Source organism: Sarcophilus harrisii, chromosome 3 (assembly GCF_902635505.1).
Source record: "Sarcophilus harrisii chromosome 3, mSarHar1.11, whole genome shotgun sequence".
Taxonomy (NCBI): Eukaryota; Metazoa; Chordata; class Mammalia; order Dasyuromorphia; family Dasyuridae; genus Sarcophilus; species Sarcophilus harrisii.
In genome coordinates, this window is record NC_045428.1 from 455,931,097 (window position 1) to 455,956,537 (window position 25,441).

At 38.3% G+C, this 25,441-nt stretch overlaps 1 protein-coding gene across 4 annotated transcripts in view; it reads left to right on the forward strand.

The window, feature by feature from the left end:
* The window catches only part of ETS1 (ETS proto-oncogene 1, transcription factor), a 188,587-nt gene that overhangs the window by 100,109 nt on the left and 63,037 nt on the right, over nucleotides 1-25,441 (forward strand). Inside the window, exon 1 of one of the 4 annotated variants that reach the window (XM_003764399.4) lies at nucleotides 4,085-4,716. The exons of the other annotated variants lie outside the window; for them this stretch is intronic. Coding sequence (XP_003764447.1) covers nucleotides 4,635-4,716 — 82 coding nt within the window. The 5' untranslated portion in view covers nucleotides 4,085-4,634. Of the gene's footprint in view, nucleotides 1-4,084; nucleotides 4,717-25,441 lie in introns of those variants that run through there. 4 annotated transcript variants of the gene reach the window in all.

Consider the following 25,441-nt stretch of genomic DNA (forward strand, 5'->3'; position numbering starts at 1 on the left):
AGGTAGATAGAAAGCAAGATAAAATTGTCTCTATTTTGCAAGGAATGAAACTGAAGAACAATTAATAGTCATGTCCTAAAGTGAAACCTGAATGAGTTTGATAGAACAGTTCCTACACAAGAGGGGAAGCTAGGTGGTGAAGTAAATAGTACTGGTCCTGAAGTTAAGAAGACTCACTTGGACTCAGATACTTACTATCTTCATGACTCTGGGCAAGTCACTTAACTTTGCCTTAATTTTCTCATCTGTAAAATGAGCTGGAGAAGGAAATGGAAAACCTCTCAAGTATCTTTGCCACGAAAACTCCAAATTCAGTCAAGAAGAGTCAGGCAAGATTGAAACAACTGAGCAATTCGGATTTACTTTTCAAGTATAGAGACCTCCTTTTAACATTAACAGTTTTCACAGATCTTAACATGTTTGTGGCTGCAATAACACTGAAAATTTTGTTGACATTAAATGTAGATTAAAATATTACTTAGTGTGTTTTATGGATACCTATATCCCTTACCATATCCTCATAAGGCCTCACAGGTTGGGAACCAATAAACTGGACATAACTTAAGATTCTGATCTGTTTCAAGTAGCAGGAAAGAGCCCAGGAAAAAAAAAAGCTAACATTTATATTGTGCTTTAAGGTTTGTAAAACATTTTACGTTTTCTCATTTGATCCTCATAATTCTGTGAAGTACATGCTATCATTATCCTTGTTTTACAGATAAGAAAATTGAGTCTGAAAGTTCAATGACTTGCCCTTTAGTAAGGCAATTCTGAAACAGAATTCAAATTTGTCTTCTTTGCTCCAGGTCATGTATTCAATATACTAGGCCATCTAGCTGCCAACAGTTGAAGCTATTGTGAGATTCTTTGCATGACACCCTAATCTATAGGTAGGCTTTTATGGAGCAATCTCATCATTGATGGATCCTAGTGAACAGGGGTAGAGACAGAATCAAGATATTTGATGCTAAGGAATATATTCCTTGGTAAAGTATGGTTTGGCCTAGATGGCCTCTGAGGACTCTTCCAGTTCTTATATTCCATGATTTTCTGTGACACCTAGTTTGCCATATTATACAAAAAAATTAACTTACTTTATTGATTTTCTAAAGACATAAATGTCATTAAAAATTCTTGTGAGAATTTAGAATAGTTTGGTTAGATTTTTAGAGAAGTGGTTTTTAATTGTCCAGTTCAGATAATTTTAATTGGCAATTGTATATCATAATAGTATAAATTTTATTAGTCAAGCATGTTATAATAATGTACTATTGGGAGAGGCATCTCTTGGTTAAATGATAAACTAAAATATTTCTGCCTCACTTAATGATATATATAGCTTGTTGAAAGGAGAGGACATTTATTTTTAATCTGACCGATTTGCATCTAAAATAGGAGTTGCTTAGCAAAAGATGGGTTGTAATTCATACCTGTTCCCTCAAGTATAACCTCTTTGCATAGTCACAAATGTAAAACTTTCCTTCAGGAATTGATGACAGAAAAGGTGGTTTGATTCTCTAACTACTATTATTGATACCTACTATTGAGCAATTAGTGAGAGCCTTACATAATGAATAGAGTATTAGTCTTGGAGTCAGAAAGCCTGGGATTCAAATCTGACAGTTATTAATTGTATGGCCAAATGTATAGTCATTTAACCTCTCAGCTTCAGTTTCCGCATATATAAAAAGGAGATAATACCTGTAATATCTATATCACAAGTCTGTTATAAGACTGAAATAAGATAATGCATGCACTTTGCAAATTTAGATCTCTACAGAACTGTTAACTCTTAAAAATACAGATCTTCCCCTCCAGAAAAAGAGGTGCTCAGAATTTAAATAGGTTAGCATTTTGCTAAATTGTTTTACCAGGATTTTTTTGTTGTTATTTTTAACCTTAAATTTCTCAAGAAATCTCTGACCAGGGAAACTCTCTTAGGAATCTAAAAGTATATTAGGGAATTAGAAAAAAAAATAGGCTTCAGGAAATTTTGTTTGACAGTAAGTAGATAAGTAAAAATCCACATATGGATATAAGCATCCCAGCATTTATTCTGATTACTAGTACCATTTTTATAAATGGTTGAAAGATGCAAAAATTTCTCCTTAGGGGTAGTGTTGTGCTCCTCAGCTTTTGTATTCTGTTAGTAAGTTAATGTTGCTTTTGGGCTGTTTTCCATATAGCACATTCCACCCTGTTCATGTCCAATTCATTCATCAGCTGCTTTTCCCATATTTTCCCAGGATGAGAAAGTATCTGTTCTTGTCATCTAGGGACCAGCATTGTTTTTTCATACCTTTTGGAAACCCAGATGAATTGCAATGGACTTTGTCCTTTAAAAACCAGGATTTCCACATGCAAATATCTCTCCCTGGTCATTGGAGGGGGCGTAATCTAGTGATGAGAATAGGGGTCAGCAGAGATTTGTTTTCTGTTCCTGACTCCACCACTGATTTGCTGTGGGAAACCTGCAAATTATTGATGCTTTGAGGAGACCAGACTGGTTTCAGATCAAGGTAAAGGAGGTATGTTTCTTATCAGAGAGACAGAGGAAAGGTTACAGTTGTCAAATGGTTGATAGTCACACAATATGCATAGAAATCAGGAAATAGTTTTTAAAATAGTTCTCTTTGAGTCTGATCAGGGCAACTTAAAAACTACTTTTAGTTAAACAAAGATTGATCTTTCCATTTATACATTTATAAAAAGGCCTAACTACCCATTGTTCAAGTGGAATTAATGCTTTGGGATGTTGTCCTTGGAGTTCGATGAAAGATCACTTCAAATACCTGCTCTGATAGTTCTATCATGTTGGAAAAGTCATTTATTCTTCTTTTCTCTTCTCTGTAAAATGGGGATATTAATGTTAAGCATTAGATGTGTAATTTATTAATAACAAATATGTAAAATTATGATAATCTTAAAACAGTGTCCAATCTTGAATTAAATGGACTGTTATCTTATCAAGTCCCTGCAGTTTTCTAATTAAAAGGTGATGCATATTGTGATTGCTAAAAGTCTGTGACTGATTTGCCCGGAAATGCAAACATCTCCAAGCTTTGGAGTTTTTATAGCATGCCTACTAAAAGGAGACAGAAAGACCTAACATAAAAGAGATTTTGGGAAGAGAAAGTTGAAATTGAGGAAAATAATGTAATGATTAGAAACCAGAACAATTATAGAAAAATAGTCCATGACCTTCCACAGGACAATTTGGAGGTAAAATATTTAAATGGAGAAAAAGGGCTAGACTTCCAGTTCGGAGCCTGTTCCTTCCATTCATGACTTGGAGGCTAATTCTTGTGTTTATTTGATACTAAAATTAAACACTACATCGAGCTGTTTCTGGATTTGCCTTTACTGGAAAAGGTGAAATCAAGGGCTTTGCTGGGTAAAGGGTGCATTGCATATGTGAATTTTCCCAAAGGACCGTCCTAGGTTTCCAAAGAATGAACTCACCTTCCGAATTAACACTCTAAATCCTGACTCACCAGAAGGCTGGAGTTCATGTTTGTAAAGTTCTCTGAGGATATTGGAGCCGGGGTCTGTAGTCTGAATGCACTGTCCTTCAACCCCATGCACTCACGTCCTGTGAGTAGTCTTTATGAATGACTGATTGATCAACACACATTGTTAAAGTATGTGTAGCGTTTAGGGGCAACCCCTGGCGTGCGTCTGCTGCTGGTGACAAAGCCCTAAAAGAATGCATGCAGGGGATGAAATGTACTTTCCTGAAATGAGGTGAAACCTCCTCCCCACCCTGAGGTTCTCCACGAACAGCTCATCCCCGTTTGTTCAATAGGGACTGTATTGATCCGGGGCTTTCTCGCTCCTGGAGGGAGCTTCCCACGCGCCGAATTTAGGAACGCAGGTTCTTTAGTGCCGCAAAGGAGCCGGGAGCCGGGAGCCGGATCCGCGGCTGGCTGGCGGGCTGGAGAGCGCGCGGGCCGGGCCAGCCTGGCCCAGCCCAGCCTAGCCCGGCCCAGCCTAGCCCGGCCCAGCCCAGCCCAGCCCAGCCCAGCCGGACTCTCCCGGGGCTGGCCTTGATCCACAACCTTTCCTTTCGCTTTTGGCCGCCCTGGGGGGATTGGTTGGCCGGCCACGCGGGCCCAGCCCCCTGCTCTGCTCCGCCCTCGGTCCCTCCTTCCTCCCTCCCTTGCAGCCTGGGAGAGCTCTCCTGGCTGGCTCCGAGCTTCGGGACGGACCGAGCGGCGGCTACGACCAGAGCGCTACCCGGAGGAGGAACGCCCTAAAGAGGAGGGGAGGGAGGAGAGAGAAAGAGAGAGAGGGAGAGACTGAGAGAACGGGAGAGGCGAGCCAGCTAGCCAGCCAGCCGGGCCGCCGGAGGCGGAGAGCAGAGGGAGAAAGGGAACGCCAGAGAGGGACCCGGAGCGAAAGCAGCCAGGGACAGCGAGAGGGGCGCGCTCACTTCTCCGCCAAGTGCCAACTTTCCCTGGAGAGAGTGCTCAGAGGCGCGGACCTTCCTCTGGGGAGAAAGCCTGCCCCACTTGAGATTGGAGAGAAACGGGTTAGCTCCCTTTCCCTCCCCCTTGCTTTTGACCCCCTCCCCCAATAAAGAGGGGGGGAAATCATCCTCTTTACAACTCAATCTGTCCCCACTCCCTGGCATCATGAAGGCGGCGGTCGATCTCAAACCGACTCTCACCATCATCAAGACAGAGAAAGTGGACCTGGAGCTTCTCCCTTCCCCCGGTGAGTGGTGACTGGCCAGGCCCCCATATGCTCCCAGCCTCAGCCAGGGAAGGTGGGGTAGCTTCGTTGCACGTCTGTCAATTCTTTTTTTTTTTTTTTTTTTTTTTTTTTCATTTACCCCACCAATCCTACCCCTTTCCAACTGCCTTCCCCTTTCAGCTCCATGTGTTTCTGCAAAAGCTTAGGATGCTGATCTAAGGAACAGGGAGGAGAAGAGAGATAGTTAGTGGGCCTGGGACCCGGTATTCCTCCCTAGGGACATTTATTTTCACAGCTGTGTTTGTATGTGTGTGTGTGCAGGGGGGGCAATCCCTATTTAGTTCTCCGGAAGTGTGTCCCTGTTCTTTAAACTTTTGTGAAAAAATGGAATCTGTAATAAGGAATTAGCCCTTCTCTGACATTGCCTATTGGGGAATACAGGGATGGTGGAGGGGCTACCTTTGAAGACCCTAGGGAGCAGGGTAGAAAGACAATCTGGCCTACTTGAAAGAAAAAAAAAATCAGATTATTCCCCTGTCTTCATGATGGCCTCTGTCACATCTCTCTTCTATTTGGTTACTCCCCCTCCCCCCCTTTCTTTTTCCTTTTGGAATGAGAATAAGGAGATGGGAGGAACTTTTGAAAGTATTCTGACCCCTCACTTGAGGTCACACATTTTTACCAACTCTCCTAATACATCACCTAATTTTGTGTCCCTAGAAAGCCTTCCTGGCACCAAACTGTTATAGCTACTGGGATTAAAACTGCATTGGAGAAAGAGAAGGGAAAAAAATAAGAGACTCATTTTGGGTCTTTGATTTGATGTTGTCCAACTTCTTGCTTTGTAAACTATTTGAAATGGAGTGGGAGAGGAAGGGAATTTCATTTTTTTTTTTTTTTTGGACATGTAAGTTTTGGCATTAATAGATTTTAACTAACTACAACCCATTACTGGACTTCTAGAAAAGACAGTTTGAGAGAGAAAAATGCTTTCTTTGAAGAAGCAGAGGGTTTGATTACACTTGGGAATTAATGATTTGGATGTGGGAAGAGAAAAGAAATGGGGAGGTGACGCTTTAAAAAAAATAATTACCATAATATGCTATTGATGTTTTGGGTTATCAATAATAAACTGAACTGCTTACTTGTCTATGTAGATAACATGTCTTTCTTTTGTCATAAGAAAAGGGTCACCATTTCTCTAGATTTAAGCTTGTAATCCCAAGCCAAGTTGGTTTAACTGTGATGTTTTTGTTATTTAGTGATTCCCCAGAAAGAAAAATAAAATGACCAGTATTCCATGCCAGGAGGTATACTGACTGCAGCAATACTGAGATTAACTGGAACAGTGAAGGCACATTGATGCAGACACAATTGGAAAGTGAAGTTTCTTTGATAGCTGCATTTTTTTTTTTGACTTGGTTATCAAGTTTTGAAGGAGCTAGAATAGGTTCAACTAATGATAATTGATATAAGTGAGAGAGTACAAAGTGAAATGACAGATGACAGTTTGAATACAAACCCTCTTAATCATTTTGTATGTGTGTTTGAGAGACAGACAGAGAGACAGACAAGAGATGGAAGGGATAGACCAAGAGATAGAGATAGAACAAGAATGGAACACAATATTGATAAATTAAGGGGAACATACTTGTATTGTTTTGTAGGCACCAGCAATGAAAATAGTACAGCAAATAAATATCACACTTAGAGGAAAGACCTGAAAAAATAAATTTCAGTTTATTAATTATAAATATTAAACATTTATAATATGTTTACAACAGATAAAATTGGGATCAAATTCCATTATATTTTATATAATTACAATGACAATTTCTCTCAAGAAGATTTCTAAACTACGGTCTCATTTATTTCTAAAAATATGCAATGCAGCAAAATTCTAACCTCTCCCCCCCAAAATTTGATTTGGACAGCCTTTGGAATTTATCATAATGGGATTTGATTTCTACTAATGTCTTGCATAAAAGTACAACAAGTATTGTACAAAATATAACAATCATTTATATGTAAATGGTGTCTTTCATTTTGACCTTAGAATGGCTTTTTTAATGACCATTGACCTCATACTACAGAAAGTAAAGAGGTATAGAAAAGGTGTCACTTACCCAGTCACTCAATAAACCAATAAATGTGGAAGAGCCTAAGATTTCTGAGTTCCTGATACTTAACCCTTAACAACTTCTGGAGCTTGCTCACTGCAAGTCCCTGGCATTAGATTCACACCTGAGAATCTCTCAGGTTTTACTTTTACTCAGATTTGGCCTTCCAAGTGCAAATAGTGGAAGTCTGGTGTGTGTGTGTGTGTGTGTGTGTGTGTGTGTGTGTGTGTGTGTGTGTTTTGATGGTGGGGGTTGGGAGGTGGGGAAGAAGCATTGCATGAGCAAGGATTTGCTTTGCCCATCAGACCATATAGGACTTTGGTTTAAAGTTTAACTTCTCTTCTCACAGTAGTAGCAAGGCTAGACAAGCTTCTTTGTATCCACAGCAATGGTTTAAATATTTATCAGAACAACTTTGTGTTATTGCTTTTTTTTAAAATATGGAGGTATACTTAATTTGGGGGCTTTATCTGGTTTAATTTATTCAACAAAAACTGTCTTAGGATACAGTTATACTTGAAGAGAGATGGTGTGGTGAGCTGGGTAGGGTCCTGGGATTGGTCAGAAAGTCTGAGCTCTATTTCTGCCTCCTCTGCTGGAACCTTCCCTAGTACTATCAACAAACCCATTCTTTTTTCACTCTCCTGGTGCCTCAACTTCTCCATCCTTGTTGAATTTTCATAGGGTTTTTGAGAATTCAAAGTATAAATTCCAAGTATAATTACTAAAACTGGTAGAATTGGATTTACTTGGTAAATAGAAAGAAGACCTTTTATTTTTTCCCTTCAGATTGCAACACATTAGTTGTGACTTTCTTGAGGATTTCATGTAGTGAAAAGATGTTTCTTTTAGGTTTGCATATAATTCCTCTTTAATGTGATTACTACAGAAAGGGTAATAAGGATAATCAAAAATGAATACATTTCTATGACATTATGACAGTTCACCCTACTTTTCTTTCTCCTTTATCTCTATGCCTTAGCTCTTACCCTTCTTCTCCCCCCCATTTGGGCCCCCCCCCCAGTTACTTTCTTGGTAAGATGACTATGTACTTGAAGAACCAAACTTCTAATTTTAGGCTTTTGAGTTATTTTACTCACTTTAAAAATGAACAAAAGAGTCTCAGAGAAAAGTTTTTCTTTCTTTTCTCTGTCTGTCTTTCCCTTCCCCTCCTCTCTCCTCTTCTGTTTCCTCTCCTCTCTCACCTCTCTCTTCTGCTTCTTTCCTCTTCCCTCTTCTTCTTTCCTCTTCCCTTCCTTTTTTTCTGCTTTCCTCTTCTCTTCTCCTGTCCCCTCCTCTTCTCTTTTCTCTCTTCCTTTCTTTTCCTCTCCCTTCCCTTTGTCTCCTCTCCTTTCTTCTCTTTTCTCTCCTCTTCTTCCCTTCCTTCCCCTCCCCTTTCTCTCCTTTTTTCCTCTCTTCTCCTCTCCTTTCCTTTCCCTTTTGTTGCTTCCCAAGCTTACTTAGTTCCGACCTTTCTCTGGAAATGCAAGATGCCTTACTTTCTGTGGTACTGAACCCCTATTCATAGGAATTAGATGGTAACACTTCACCTGTTTCATCAGAGGCCATTGGTTATGGGAGGCACAGTGAAACAGTGTTGGTGCTGGAGTCAGTAGAACCTTGGATTTGAGTGCCATCTATTACTAGTTTTATGACCTTGGATAAGTCACTTAATCTGTTCTGCTAAATGCCAATATCTACTTCAAGATATGGTATGAGGAAAGTGCTTTACTAACCCTGAAGCTCTTTTTAAATGAGAGTTGTTATTAATAACATCCTATTTATAAAACTCTGTTAGGTACTGAGAGAGGTACAAAACTCGATAAGACAGTCTTATTGTGGAGCTTACTTTCCACTAGCAGAAGATATATATAGTCAATACAATTTTATGTAAAAATTCCTTAGAATTACCAAGTGTTATGTGAGGTCTGAAGGGAATTTTGGCATTATTCTTCAAGGAAGGCTTGATGAAGAAAAGCTTATCTTGGGCTTTTAAGGATAAATAAAAATTCAACAGTGTATTTCTCAAAATGTGAAAAGCTTGAAGATTGATGTTCTTGCATAGGGTCTCAGTTGTCTTATATCCTTCGTTCTCCCAAGGTCTCTTCTATTTTAGAAGTGTCAAAGTAGATAAAGCATTGAACCTGGAGCCAGGAAGATTTGGGTTCAAATGTTGCCTCTGACATTTGCTAGCTTTGGGTTCTTAACATCTCTGTGATCCCAGTTTCTTGAAATGCAAAATGAGGATAATAATGATATCTACCTCCCAGGGTTGTTTGTTGTGAGGGTAAAATGGGATAATATTTGTAAAGTGCTTTGCAAAACTTAAAGCATTATATAATTGTTATCAATAATGATGACAGCATTATTATTGTATTTTATAGGTGATTCTGTTGGGACTCTCTTTTATTTATTCCTATTTGAAAGAGAGGGAAGAATAGATAAACTATAATGACCTTTTATCATCCTTGGTTCTCTCCCTGTAGAGCTTTACTTGTTTTAACTCACCTGAGCAAATGTTATTAACCTGAGAGAGTCTCAGCTATACCTCAAGATGCTCTAATTGTTATGGCTAAAAAACTACCTGAGCTAGCCCCATCATTTCTAATAGATGTTGTTGCCTGGGAAAAGCAAAGATTAGTTAAACTAGGGTATTTGAGTTTCACAAGGTTGAGAAATGCACTATGTCCAGTTATTATAAGGCATCTCATTTTATTTATTTATTTGGTTGGCAGAACTTGCATTCCTGGCATTTTTGGTTGGTTTGTATTGCTGTTTTTTGTCTATGTAAGTTATTTTTTTTTCTCCCTTTAAAGAGGCCAGACCACCCTTGCAGGAGCATCATATCCCACCAAGAAATAATCTAAGCCCCTTGGTCAGACAACCAGAATCCCACTCAGACCCTCCCCCCCCCCCAGCAGCTTTCTCTGTACCTCATCAATCTCCCATCCCCCTTGGCCCTCCAAACTATGGGGGCAGTGGAGGTGAGTGAGAGCTGCTGCTTTGTTTATGTCAGAAGTTAGAGAGTCAGGGAGTTTCTGTTACTTTACAGGTCCCAGATAAATCCACTCTGGCTGGAGTTATAACAGAATTGTTGAGGGTCCTCTAATTTGACATAATTAACGTAGGCAATTTCTTCCCTTTCTATACTACTTAGATTACAGTTAAAAACTTTACTATCCAAAATCTTGTACAGCTGAATATATTATATAGCTGAGATTGGCTGCTTAGAGAGAGAGAGAGATGAATATCAGAATCAAGCAATAGAGCCATTGCCCATGATGAGATGGCTCCTGGGATCTCCCATTTGGGGCATCTCAAAACCCCTATCTCCCTATGGAGATACTTCCCTTCTTCTTATTTATGAGAGATAGGAAACCCTAGATAAATATTCTAAACAGAAAAGTTACCTTAATCTCAGTGATTCTGAAAATCAGTATGAGGAAGGGGGTGGTGGTGAAGAGTGGTAACAGGGATGGAGGTAATGATGCCTGCTTGGTGCTTCAGGGGATTAGGGAATGTGTAGGAATTCCCTTCCATCCTAAATGCTTCCTGTGACAGCTTGGCCCCATTTAGCCAAATTTGATTTCCTTATTATTACTCGAGTGTTGCTGAAGGCTTGGTGAGGTGACCTGTTCCTTGTGCTGTACCAGAGCTGTGGAAACCAGATGTGTTGCATTAAGAAGATACTTAAAAGTCCAAACAGCACTTCCCTGGGATCACAAGGCAGGGAACCAATGCTCATGTTCTCTCAATGACTTCCAGATGCAGTTTGCTGTCTCACAGGTGGAAAGGTGATGCTGTGTACTTCCAGGGCTGCATGTGTATGTCTCTTGAGAACCTTCATATTCTGATGTCCCTCATCGTGGATTCAGATATGTACACTCAGTAAAGAAAGACTTTTGATGGCAGGAGAGGTAGATGAGGTTCTCCATCATTATGCTCATCAGATGACCTTTTGTTCCTCTCTAAAAAATGTGTCCTTCTTAGGATTTGTGGGAGGATGAATGTAGCTGTATTTGCTATTTCTCTTTGTTTTTCTTTCTGGAAATTAGACTCAAAAATATCTATATCATCTATAAAGGCAAATATTTGGGGTTAAGGCAGCAGTAGCTGAAAAGGGGAAGTCCCTCAACACTTATTTTGCTAGCAGTAACTGACATTTTTGTGTATCTCTAGCATTTATATCAGGTTTTAAACTTTGCAAAATGTTTTGTGTTTGAGCCTTAAAATACTCAGCTGTTGTAGGCCCTATAGATATTATTATTACCATTATACAAATGAGGAAACTGAGGATTAGAGAGATGAATTATTTATTCATAATTGCAGTTAATAATTGTTGGGATTTTGTATTTTCCCTCTTTTAATAGAATTTAAACTTGAAAAAGGGAGTTTCTTCTTTCCTTCCTTCCTTCCTTTTTTCCTTTCCTTCCTTCCTCCCTCCCTCACTCCCTTCCTTCCTTCCTTCTTGATTAATTGAGGTAGGATTCAAACCTAAGCTTTCTTGACTCTATGTTTAGCATGCTATTCTATATATAATTGTGCATGTACAAATAAATATGAGATATGTCACATAAATGCATAATATAATATATATAAGGACTGATAAAACTCTTTTAAGAATTATTCTGAACTTGGACAGGCACCAAAAAAATTGGGCATTTCCATACATTTGGTAGAACAGGGAAAAAAAAAGAATTGTACATGAACCTGTAGATCTCTATTATGAACACCTTGCTTTTCCTTAAAAAGCATGTAATAACGTCAGTCTATAATTTTCAAAACTGCTATGTTGGTTTATAGTTCTTTCTGGCTTTTTTTCCTTCTCTTCATGAAAGAGAAAGATGCTTTAATCACTCCTTCTTCCCTAGCTCTACCTCGATTCCTCACTCTTTAACCTCAACCCCTCACTAGAAATTAAAAGAAAAGAAAAACAAAGACACAAGGGCCAGTAGAATAAAAAGGAATCTGCTTAACACTTTTCATAGGAGACTTAGGATCATAGTTTCTTGTCAATCTTATATTTAAATATAGAAGGAATCTCAAAACCATTTAGCTCAGTCCTCTCATTTTACCATTGAGGAAACCAAAGTCTACAAGAGTTAAATGATTTGCCTCAGATCACACACACAAGGAGTATCAGATACAAGATTCAAATACCATCTTCTAACTCTAGAACTCATTTCCATAGTACCATATTATCTCCTTTTTTGAGTTGGCTCTTGCTGAGGGAGTGAACCTTTCTCATTCTAGAATAATTTGACTAAGTGCTGGCAGAAAAAAAAGCTTTCATCATTTCCATCTTAAATTTCCAAAGGGTTACAAATTTTGTGGGCTATGAAATCATCATGAGAGGTTTGTTAATCTCAGACTCCCAAAGGACTTGCACCTTTGTTTCATTCACTAGAAATGGAATAATCCTCAAGAGGAACAATATTTGTGTCCATAGCCATCCAAGCCTGTTGACATTATTTCAAACCTAAAGGGATTAAAAAAAAAAAAAAAGACAATCTCAGATCTAGAATTTATCCTTACCATAGTTCTCTAGTCACTTTTTTTTTTTCACTTTGGATGAAAATAAATTCCTTTTAAAAACTCAAAAGAAATTTTTTCAAGTTGAATTTTTGTCCTCAGGGAAGGGCACAACGGTGACAATAGTAACCACTTTGACTATGTTTTGCGACTAGCTGCTTTGCTGTTTTCTAAAATCATTGTATGGTTCCTAATCTTCATGCAGATAAATGAAATAGAGTCTGAAGCCATTCCTGTTTTATTGGCAAGGAGCCATGTTTACAGCCTAACTTAAAATATTGTTGTTTGAACAATAAATATTTATTGATTCTTTGGCCCATTCCCACATTTTTCCCAGGTTCTTTCCAATTTTTTTTCTATTTGGGTTCAAAGCTCACCACTTAACAACCCAAAAGGAAATTATTGCTGCTCTGTCATCTCCCCCAGTTGTTCTTTTCTGTCATTAGGAATTGTGAACTATTGTCTTTGATATTGCTTCTAGGACCAAAACAGCATTGTTAACTTTTAGGTTAAAGGTTTTCAGATCTCCGAGACCCATTGATCTGTCTTAAGAACTTCTCCTCCTTGCTTCTGTTCTGGTAGATTCATATAGGCAAAATTGAGAGGCTGAGACAGTTGAAATAAGAGGGTGGTTCCTTCTCCCTCCCCCACTCCCTGATCATGAGTTATTTTTTTTAAGTATACTGCTGTTCAATATAATATCTATCAACACCTGAATACATTTTTCAAAAAAGAAACGGCTAAAAATTAACCTCAAGAAAGTTCACTTCAAGCATTTGAAACCTTGGCAGCTTTGTGGAGCTGTGTAAAACCGTTGATATTTACTCTGCAAGTTTCTGTGGGTGAACAGTAAACTCTTTGCATGCCTTGTGTGTGAAAATGAAGAGTGTTAAGTAAGGGGAAATATAATTATTACATTAGTGAAGGCAACTAGATTTTTTTTTCTTGCTGTTATGGAGAACACTGAAGGAATGTTATTTCTAGGAGTATAGAAACATTTTTGTATTTAAAAAGGTTTTAAAAAAAGTAATCAATTACTGCCCCACCCTCTCAACCTTTTCTTTTTAATGTAAAATGGAAAGATTTGGAGGCAGGATTGCAAGACTTCAAATCTAAGTTTCTGGACAGTTTCTGGGAGCTCAGCATTACACTTAACTTTGAGTTCTAATATTAGCTGACTAAGTGGATCTTTGGAAACTAAATGTTTTAAATGTCCTTGTCTATAATTACGTTCCCCAAATCCCTCACCATAGGGAAGTGTGTGATCAGGAAAATTGATAAGACATGGTCCTTGTTCTCCAGGTGTTTCCATTGACAAAAATATACTAGAAGTGTGTGTGGGGATAGGTGTCTATATTTTCATAGATATTTAGGTAGAAATTTAGGAAAAACAAATGTGGATGCAGACTATTTGTTATTTATTAAGGGACATGTTTGCTTCTCACCTTTTTGCTTCCATCTCTGAAGTGTGAGCATTCAGGTTTCTTTAATGGTGTAGTTTCATGGAAGAAGCAGGATTTTCCAGGAAGGTTTTGAAGGAGGTTAGTTGGCAAAGAAGGAAAGGGAGGGAGTCATGGGGTAAGAATGCTTTCGGTTAGGGGGCTGGACTAAATAATCTCTTATGTTTCTCCCAGTTCTAACATTCCATGATGATAAATAAGTGTGGGATATAATTTGATAACAGAGAGGAAAAGGTGATTTCTTTCAAGTCCCAGAGAAAATCTCATCTCTATAAAAAGCATTTCTTGGTCCCCCTTAATGCTAGGGCCTTCCCTTTGTTCATTATCTCTAGATTATCCTGTGTATATATATATATTTTGTTTGCATATATCTCTTAGCATGTTGTTTCTCCCATTTTATGGTAAGCTTCTTGACAGTAGGAACTGGTGCAGCTAAGTGGTATAGTGGATAGAGCACTAGCTTTGCAGTCAGGAGGACTTGAGTTCAAATTTAGCCTCAGACACTTAACACTTCCTGGCTATGTGACCCTGGACAAATCACTTAACCCCAATTGCCTCAGGAAAAAAAAGAAAAGTTAAGGGCTATGTTTTGCATGTGTGTACTTAGCATAGTTTTTGTCACATAGTAGGAGCTAATAAATGCTTATTGATTGGCTGATTGACTATACTAATAGACAGTGAACATTAATAGGGCAAAACAGGATTGGAAGAGAAATTAAGGGATTGCCTCAGTATAGAAAACTCTTCAAGTTAAAAATGAATTCAAGTTTTATGAGGATAATTGAAGAAATTTTAAGAGTGGGTTACATGGTTAAATCAGTAGATAACAAGAATATCTAAGCCTATTTTTCAGGTTATCAGAGGACCACTAAATTTGGTGGACCATCACTAATTTCAGCAAGTGGTGTCAAGGCACAAATGAGGAAATGGACCTTAGATAAGGAAATAGAAAATCTAAATGTTATATGTGTGCTAATATAATTCATGCATTATTAGGTGGCCACATTCAGCATTTCCCTTTTTAGTTTTTTAGAAAAAAAAGTGAGTTATTAAATTGGATTTTTTTAAATGAAAAAACCAAGTAAATCATCTCATGTGATTTTGTAAGGAAGGGCTTACATGAATTTCTATCCATTCAATTTAGAATTAATACAACAGAAACATAGGCTTGAAACATAGGCTTAAAACCCAAGGGGATCTTAAAGTTGTTTACTTCAGCCCCTTCATTTTGTAAATGAGGAAACTCGGGTCCCAAGAGATTAAAATTGACTTGACAATATCTAACAGGTAGTAAATGACAGAAAATAGCTTCAAATCTGTACTTTATTTTAACTCTAAATTCAGTGGGTCCTACACTGTGTGATGCTTAATATCGTTTCTTAGTAAATGAATATTATGCAGTCATGTTCCAAGAACTTTATGTGCCCCCAAAATTATATGTTATTAACTATTTTGTTGTATATCATAGTCAGATTCCATTTTGAATAATCAGGTGTTAAAGGAAACATAGAATTAGGTGGAATTTTTCTCCTTGATTATTATCAACTTATGGTAAAATATATATGTCAGAATCAACTAGATTCAGAAAACAAAAAGGTTAGTTGTATAATTAAGATAAAGCCTTCCACAATGCATTTCCACTAATGTTTTATTAAAATTCATTTATATTCCATGGAATGCTACATGTATTTCTAAGTTGGATATGAATTAATGTAGGAAGGGAATATCCCCTATTTATTTGCATAATTCTACAGAGTTGATTGTGATGCATTTATTGAGACGTTTCCAAGTTCTTTGTAAAATTTTAACCTATCCCCATAGGATAATAGGATCAGATGAAAGTTGGAAGAAATAGTCATTATCATTTATTGTTCCATTTTACGGATAGGAAAAGTAGGAAGTTCTTTTTTAGTAAGAGGCTAAGGGATATGTTTTTTTGGGATGTTCCTTACATATCCTTCCTACTAGGTTTGTCATATCAAACTGATTGGGGGGTGGGGGGGGAGGAAGAGGGTTATGAGGAGATGCCCTGTGAGTGACTGCTATCTTCTCTTCTCCCTCCCCTGCCGGCAACTTCAATCTTCCATTAATCTTGAAAAAGCAAATGGTATACCAACCTTGAAACTTTGCAAAAGGCCTCCCCTCCCTAAAACAGTATAAGGCTCTGAATATAGTGCTCTTTTAAATGCAGATGCTGATAATATATTGCTAGTGTGTCACCCTTTTCCTACTTCCTTGAACATTTATTTTCTCTCTTTCCCTTTCCCCCCTTCCCCCAAAAAAGTTGCATTCTCTCCCTCCATAAATGTTGGTCACAGTAGCTTTAGGGGATGGATTATTAGAAAGCTGAGCTTTCAAATTGAGGAGCAAAGGACTCAACTGCTGTGTCTGGTCTGGAGGAAGGAGCTCTAGTTGGGGGTCCAGAAAGGTAATGCAGCCAACCCAGCTGCATGCTTAAGGCTGGCCATGTGATCTGGCTAATTAGCTTATTTCATGCAAGCTGTATTCCTTCCTATCCACAGTCCCATTCATAAACATTTCCCTGCTACAATGAGAATGCACTCTGGTCTAAACCAATCCTGCTAGCTGCTTCCTTGGAGAAGTGCAGTGAGTTGGGGACATCTTGAACTATTAGCAGAAAGATATACCTAAGTTTATAGATATATCTGTGCTGGCTAGTGTGGCAATGTTCTATGTATGGGGTGGGTCCAATCTAGCCCCCATTCTTTCAGAAAAGGCTGAATCTGTCTTGAGGAAGCTCTTCTGTTTGCCTTGATTTTGCCCGATATGTGTGCATGTGTGATGCACACAGATAACATTGCTCTTTGTAATGGCTGCCTACTGTTACAGCCTGATTCATACACAGGACTGGGATAGTATTTTGTTTTAATGTGGAGAGATTCTAGTCAGTAAGTACCCTTTTCCTTTAAAAGTGCCAGGTCTCTGAAGCTTAACTTAAGTAGTGATAGAGAAGTCCTCGATAAGAAGCTGCATTTTTCAGAGGCAGTTTGTGGTAGCAGTCAGAAAATGGTGCGCTTAGAGTTAAATGAATGGGTTCTTCCTGTGACCAGGGGCAAGTCATCTGACTTATATCAATTTCCTTATTTGTAAAATAGGGTACCACCATAGGGATATTGTGAAGAAAATGCTTTATGAACCTTAAAGTAGCACAGAAATGAGAGTCATCTTGTTATGTTCCCTGTGTCTAGCATAGGGTATTGTGCACCCTCCGAGAGCCTCCATTTTGAGGAAGTTCCCAGGCCAGCCATGCTCATCTTTTTACTTCCCCCTCTTTTGTTTTGCACCTGACTCTGGACTTCTCCTTGTTCCACCAGCTTTCTTACCATTAAAGATGCTTCCACTATTGTGGTTGCTTTGTCTATTCCTTCTCCCCTCTCTCTGCCTTTTCAGCCCTTTTGTGTGCTCTCTTCTCTATAAGAATGTAAGTTTTTTTTTCCTTTTTCTTTTTTGAGGGAACCACTTAACAACTTTTTTAAAATTATATCTATTTTATTTATAAGATATATGCATGTATGCATATATGCATGTATATTTTGTCAGCATTGACCCTTGCAAAACCTTCTGTTCCAATTTTTTCCTTCCTTCCCCCACTCTCTCCCCCAGATGGCAGATAGACCAATACATGTTAAATATGTTAAAATATATGTTCAAAACAATATATGTATACATTTCCATACAGTTATTTTGCTGCACAAGAAGAATCAGACTTTGAAATAATGTACAATTAACCTGTAAAGGAAATAAAAAATACAAGCAGACAAAAACAGAGGGAGTGGAAATGCTATGTAGTGGTTCACACTCATTTCCCAGAGTTCTTTCTCTGGGTGTAGCTGGTTCTCTTCACTATTGAACAAATGGAACTGATTTGGTTCATCTCATTGTTGAAGAGAGCCAGCATGTAAGTTCTTTTAGGGTAGAACCTGTATCCTTTTTGCTTGTTTTGATATTTCCAGTGTTTAACACAGTTCTTGGCACATAGCAAGTGCTTAATATATGCTCTTTGATTTGAATAATGATTCATTATGACTATTAAATAATGAATATGAATAACTAGTTGTCTAAAATCAGCCAAGAAAATTATATCCATGAGATTTATCAATTAGTAAGTAGATACATTTCATTTCTTCCTTACATTTCATTTAACTGATAACTAATGGGGTAGCTAGATAGTGGTTGCTATCCTTCATTCTCGAAGAGGACCAAAATGACATCACTATGTTAGAGTTGAGATACAGTGTGTCTGCCTGTGGCTGATCAGACAGCTGATCATGAGCACAATATGAGCTCAGAATGCTCTGCCACAGATTGGACACAAACAGTCCCCATGAAAAATTGGGGAGGTTTCTCTAATTTTGTGCATCTCAAGTTTCCTTTGAGCTAATTTAATTCTGCTTTGTTCATAGAACACAACACCTTCTCTCATGCCATATAATCTTTTCTAAAGTTCTTAAGAGATACCTTGAGAGTATCCTTGTATTGCTTTTTCTGACTACCTTGTGAGTAGTTGCCCTGTGTGAATTCTCTATAAAAAATATATATTTTTAAGGTCCTTTCTCAAATTAAACTGCCATGCATTCCAACTCTATTGCAGAGAGCACAACTCTGTTGGGCTGGCCCCATTGTTTGGATGCCAAAAGTACGCTTGCCAAAACAAATAAATAAATAAATGGATGAATTATGCAGTTAGGTAGTTGTGGATAGAGCAAAGGCCTGGAGTTCAGAAAATTCACCTTCCTGAATTTAAATAGACTCAGATACTTACTAGCTGTGTGGCCCTGGGCAAGTCACTTAACCCTCATCTGTAAATGAACTGGAGAAGGAAATGGCAAACTACTCCAATGTCTTAGCCAAGAAAAACCAAATCATGAAGAGTCTGGACATGATTGAGAAATGATTAAATAACAACAGTTTTCATGAGGAGATATTTGTTAGCTTTCAGAAGTAGAGAATGAAAACTCCTGAGGACAAGGACTGTTTCATTTCTGTCTTCATATTTTCACTGCCATGATATAATACTTGCCTCCTAGACCTTTAATCAGTGCTGATTGACTGATTGATTCCCTCAGCCTATGCCCATTTCTTGCAGACGTCAATTTTAAGATTATATACATTTATATAACTTAACTGCACTCATAGCCCTAAGAAACTCATAATACTTATGATTGTGTCTGGCTTGGGCGCTTCACCTGAATAGCAGAATCCTTCAGGTTTGTGTGGTAGATTCCACCGTAAAATTTAAATACCCTAAAATGTTTACAAAATTAGGAGGAGTCAACTATATCCTGGTTGGCAAGTGGAGGTGTTTCTCCCCTAAATGTGTAGGAAGGGAAGCATTTTTGGTTTAGCATTTCTCAATTAAGAAATAATTTGCAAGGCATACACACATATATATGTATATATATGCTATAACTAGGGTAAGGTGCCTAGGGTTTTGCCTTAGGGAGATAAAATTTAAAGAGCAATCAAAGCACCTGTAGTACTTTAGGTAGTATTCATGTAATTATCCTTTGAACCTCACCAGTACCTTAAAAAAGAGATACTGTTATTATCAGATTTTTGTTGTTGTTGTTACTGAATTTGTGTGTGATACTATATTGATTTGCCATTTCCCTCTTCCATTTACTTTACAGATGTAAAACTAGGGCAAACAAGGAGAAGTGATCCAGCCAGGATTACACACTTGATAAGCAAAAAGTCTAGATTTATCAGACTTTCACAGATGAGGAAATTGAGGCTGGCAGACAGGTTAAGTGACTTGCCACAATTTGAGATCAAATTTGAACTCTGGTTTCAAGTCTAGAATTCTATCAACTCTGCCAAATACCTGCCCACCAATAGAAAACTTTTGCATTCCACTTTTAAGGTATGCAAAGGCTTTACATGTATTATTATCTAATCGAAGTGTCACAATAACACTGGGAGGTAGATGATAACATTATCTCTGATTTTCAAATGAGGAATAAGATAGTGGTAATGTGACTTGTCTGGCAGGACATAGCTACTATGTATCTGAAGCTGGATTTAGACTCTTCTTCCTTCCCTCAAATCCACCACTCTGTGGCATGAGTAATTAGTTAAAGTAGAAGTTTCCAGGTTTTTCCTTCCAGGTAAGACTTTCCCTGGTTTGGTCCCACCCTGAACTCATCTTCTATGATGGAACTTCTCAGAAGTGCTCTCTCCTGATCTTAGGGTGCTGTTCCTTGTCACCACCACTTCCAAACTTGAAGTCCTGAGGTGTTTTTTACCTCACTTGCTGAAAAGTTGATTGAGGTATCTTTCATATTGTTTGTCCTGGGCATGGATGGGCAGTAGGAGAGGGAATGCTGTTATTTGGGACACAATCACTTGTTGCTCAGCTGTTTGTTTGTTTGTTTGTTTAAATAGCCCTGGTGCCAGGACAGCTGTGTCCTGTTTCTGGTCTTAGCTGCCTGGCTTTAGTCATATTCTTGACATTTCTTACCTTGTTACAGGAAAAGAAGGAAGAAAATGCAACAGGCAAGTGAGAGAGTTACTGTTTGTCAAGTGCTGAGAAGTCCGTGGTGATAACTGAGCATTATTAAATATATGAAGGATGGTTTACAGTAGGGCTGAGAGTAGAGTTGCAATGAGAAATACATGTGAACTCCCTAAGTTATGTACACAGGAAATACATCCTTCACCTTGCATAGCTTAGGGAGACAGTAGTTCAGCATTATTGCCTTCTTTGCCTCCTTCCAGTAGAAAAGGATTCATTATATCTGCTTCATGTTCTAGTGTTTGTGATCTCTCCTATAGCCCCCAAGTTGTATCTCCCCTTTGGAGATTGCTCCTGGATTCTGGTTTATCCATTATTTGAGAAATTAGTGAGCATTTATTGAGTGCCCTTTATGTGCCAGGCATACAGAAACAAAAAGAGAGTCCCTGCCTGCAAAGAAATTTAATTCACTAAAGGGAAATAATTTATTTCTATCTATATAAAACAAGTATATACAAAATATACACAAGGTACTATGGAGGGAAGTACTATGGTACCATGGAAAAGCTACTACCATTTGGTACAGTCAGGAAAGGCTTCATGGTGAAGATGGTAATTGAACTAAACTATAGAAAAAAACTAGGAATTCTAAGAGGTAGAGGTATCTACAAGGGAGATGAGCACATCCCAGGCATGGAGGACAGACAATGTACGCGTATTGGGGGTGGGATGGGGAAGTGAAGATTGAAGATGAAATCTACTAAGTAAAGCAAAGCAAGAACAGTTTGGTTGAGCCATAGAGTGTATGAAGCAGAATATTATACTGTATAACAAGGCTGCAAAGCTAAATTGGGGCCTGGTTGTTATAGATTTAATTAACAAAAAGAAGGCTTTGTGTCTTTTCCAAGTGTAGTTAGGGAGCTGCTGAAGTTTTTGGTGAAGGAAAGTGTGGAGAACTGAGAAGGAAGTAGGGAAGTGTGAGAAAATGAAAGGTTCTAATTCTGTGAAGATACTGTGAGATTTCATTTGTGACAGGCCATAGTTTAGGTCCCATATTATCAGGAAAAGAAAAGAATCAATATACTTTTTAAAATCTACTTTATAGGTCTGTATGTGGAGAGGAAAGATTTCAAGTGGAGGGGAGAAAACACTTCAAAATCAGATTTCTGTCTCCTGTCAGTTGATGGTTTGTCCCTCCCTCCTCCCCCATTTTCCAGATTGAGAAGCTGAAGAAAGTAGTTAGGAATTTGGTCTTTGCCTAATATCTCTCCAAGAGAGGGAGTGTACATAAATGAGAACTCTTGATGCAAGAGGAATGTTTGAAAAAATATATAAACATAACACACAGAATGAATCAGCGTCTGCTTGATGGACCTGGAGTTAACCTCCAATTTAATTGGAGATTTAAAAAAAATATTCATCTATTTTTGGATTCTCAGAAGCTTTCCTTAGGGGCATGAATATATCACTCTTTCTTTCCCTTCCCTCTTTGTTCTTCTGCAGTGATTAGGTGGAATCGCATTGAAATTTTGAGCTAGTTACACACTCTTACAAGACCTCAGGCAATGGTCAATAAATGGAATACCTACTTTGAAAAAACAAGATCATATAATTATACTCCTGAGCCAAAGACACATGGTTTCTATCAGCTGTGTTGCTTGATGGCTTGGTGTGGAGAGTGAATGATGAACCGAAATGAGTCAAAACTCCAATTGCCCATAACTTTCTCTTCATTAGAAATGACTATTTTTTCAACTTTTCCATGAACAGTCTTATCCAAGAAATGACCTTTTGTATTTCTGAAAACTGATGCTATAAACACTCCAGGCTGCTCTGAATCAAAAAAGAAAAAAAATCCATGTGAAAATTCTCATATTATCAAGACATAGATTTAAGCACCAACTATTTGCTGGTCACTGGAAATACACGGACAAAAAATGAACCAGTCTTTACTTTTGTTAAAGAATTCATTTAAGTAATAGCCATGGATGAATTCTTTAACACCTTCAGAGATCTTTAAATTTAATAAAGGACATATAGGACATATACGTTTAAAAGGATATGACAGATAGAATATGATGAGGTCAAGTTGAAATCCAAAATGCTCTATGATAATTTAAGGTGAGGGAGATAATTTTCACCTGAAAAATCAAGGTTGACTTCATATGAAAATCCCTAAGCTAGGTTTTGAAAGAAGATAAACTATCAAAAGTTATTACTAAATTCCTGCTATGTGCTAATCACTGTGCTAAACTCTTAAGAATGCAAAAATTTAAAAATAGCTCTTCTCTTCAAGGAGATTAGAGTCTTCAGGACTCCTGAAAGTATCTTGGCTTGTGTGGTAAATTAAAGCTAGGGATTGGACCTGATTTTTTCAATAGGAAAGCTACCCAGTGAGGAAACTCCCTCTTCTAATACAGCTCAGTCCTTTCTCTGTAGGTCTTCCTGGCGTCAAGGACAGCTTTCTATCTACTTACTACTCCTTGCTGCCTCATGGTTGGCAAACTGCAATTTAAAAAAAGCTAACAGAAGGTTTTAACATCACTTTCCTTGGAAGCCTTATGTAGTGAGGAAGCTCTGTGTGTATCTTCATTGAGTTCAAAACCCTGGAGCACAGAAAAGGAAGCTACTCATTTTAGTTGAGCCAGACTAAGACCTCCTTATTCCCAAATGTCTTTAATCATTATTTCCTAACCCCACACCCCAAAAAAAATTTTTTTCTATCCATTAATAGAAGGAATAAGAATAGTCTTTATCCGTGTCATGCAGAACTTCACATTCTGCCTAAGCCCTCATTTTTGTGGGTCATTATCATTAGTACAATAGTTTCTTGTAACAACATACATTCTGTGGTTTGTGTCTACATGGTAACAAAAAATTTCCACTGCAGATACCCTGTTAACCAATTAGGCCAGAGTACTCACTGTGGCCATGTCACATATTCTTTCTTTCTTTTCTTTCTTTTTTTTTTTTTTTTTTCACACAAATTCTTGCTAAACTTGAACTTTGGTTGGGGGAAAGTTTCCAGTTCATTATTCTCAGTAATTGACTATCTTGTTGTTGAAGATTCAGTATTCACCATTAGGATTTAAGGTATTTCTAGGAGCATTTTCCTGATTACCTTGAACCTTGAAATAACTGCTTTCCCATTTGTCAAGAAAGAGAAACCAATTTGCCTGGTTAACACACAGCAAATCAGTAAGCATGGTCAGGCTAACATTAAAACTTGAATCCTCATTTGTAATGTTTTGTGACTTCCTGATTTAGATTGACTTTCAAATGCTGATGTACCCGTGGCATGGATTGTTTGGACATCTCCTTGATTCCCTTCCCTCACCCACCTTCTTTTCCTCTCATAATGGATGCGAGGGGGACCATTCTTGATTCCTGGAGTCTTTCTCTGAGACTCTTCTATGATGGAAGCCTTGTAGCTCTGAGAAGCATGTACCTCTCGATTTTGCCAGCTGCCAATTGTAACTGTTGATTTAAAGCCAGGATTTGGCCTCCAGAAAAGGGGATCCTGTGTCTTTAAACAGCTGTACACCAGTGTGTGTAAATGAGGTTGGTAATCCAGTGACTAATTCAGTGTATTATAAAGCTGCAAGGAGCATGCTGCCAAGCCAGGGCCCTCTCCCAATTGGTCTGTGTGTGTTAGACTCAGAGTTATTTCTTTTGAGTTCTACAGAATGGCCTGTCTCTTAAATGTTTTCTCTTTATCTTCCATACCCATGGAAGTGAAAACAGGACACCTCCTTCCCACACACACACACTTCTTGCCCTGTTTCACCTCCTTCAAAGCACTTTTGGCTATTGCTTTTCCTAGATTTCCCCTCCTCCTCCTGTCCCCTTCTATTTCTCCCACTTCATTCCCTATGTCCATTTATTTACTCATCGGAGGGTGGAGAATGCTGACTTTTGAGTCAGGGCTGAGGGACCAATCAGAGCTGCTGTGGTACATTCCAAGAGACAAAACTCATGATCTGTCTTGGAAAAGAATTTTCCAAAAAAAAATCTCTTTTCAGTTACAAACAACTCGGGGACTGTGCCTTCCTCATAGTAGCATTTCCACTGAGTTCCGGAATACCTAGGCCATTGTATTTGCTGTGCAAGCTTCAGCTTGTTTCTGTTTTCTTGCTACCTGACCCCCTCTACCCATCTTTTGAGCTCTGGGAATGACACTTGTCAGAGGCAGATGGTGACTTTCATCTTCATTCTTTTGAAAACCTCATAAAATGAGCATTAAGTAGAACTCTTTTAAAATAGAAGTTGGGACAGCTATTTTTCTTGTGGGATTAGGGGAGTTTTTGAGATGGATATTGTTTTGATTGATGGTGTCTGTGATACTAATAGCTTCCTCACTTCAACAGTGGCCCTGTTGTGTTTTCTTGTTCAAAAAATTTTGCCAGACTTCATCACTGCCCTGTTTATTTTTATAGTATGGATTGTATGAATGTTAGATATCTGTAGATTGATAGAGTATAAACTTCTTGATAACAGTTTTTCATTTCTGTCTTCTTAACCTTAGAACCTAGCTCAGCGTCCTGTACCTTCTAGGCACCTAACAAAATGCTTATCCAATTTAAAAGGTAGGATGCAAAGGAATTAAACATTTTGACTGTAGATTGGTCACCAGATGAAGTGAGGAAGGAAACTAATAATATATGTTTGTAGAACTGAAATGAAGCAACTGGCTTCTGAATTAAGGCATCTATCTGTGCTCTGTGCTCCTCTGCCTACTTCCCCCGGATTCTTAGATTTATCATGTGGGTGGCCTCTGCATCTCTCCAGCTTGATACTTTATACTACTTATAGGTAAGAGTTCACTTCCTTCTCTTCTCCTTCGAAGCTCAGTTTTTATTCTAATGTTCCTTTAGGTCTAGACTCCAAGTCTTTACAGAGATAACGAGTCCTTTCATTGCCTGCTCAAAGGCATTTTAGTCAGGGGAAAGCTTGAGGCTCTGGTAGCTATAATTTCCTAATAGCTTCCGGATGATAGGCAGTCATTTGTTAGCCAAGGATGAGAGCTCTTTATCCCACAGTCTCTTGCCTTTTCCCACCTGACTCAGACATAAGGAGAATAGTTATGGTCCCCTCCCCCAAGATCATTGATCATCTTCCTCTCATCCTCAAACCTATCAAGCACATCGATCTGGAGACTG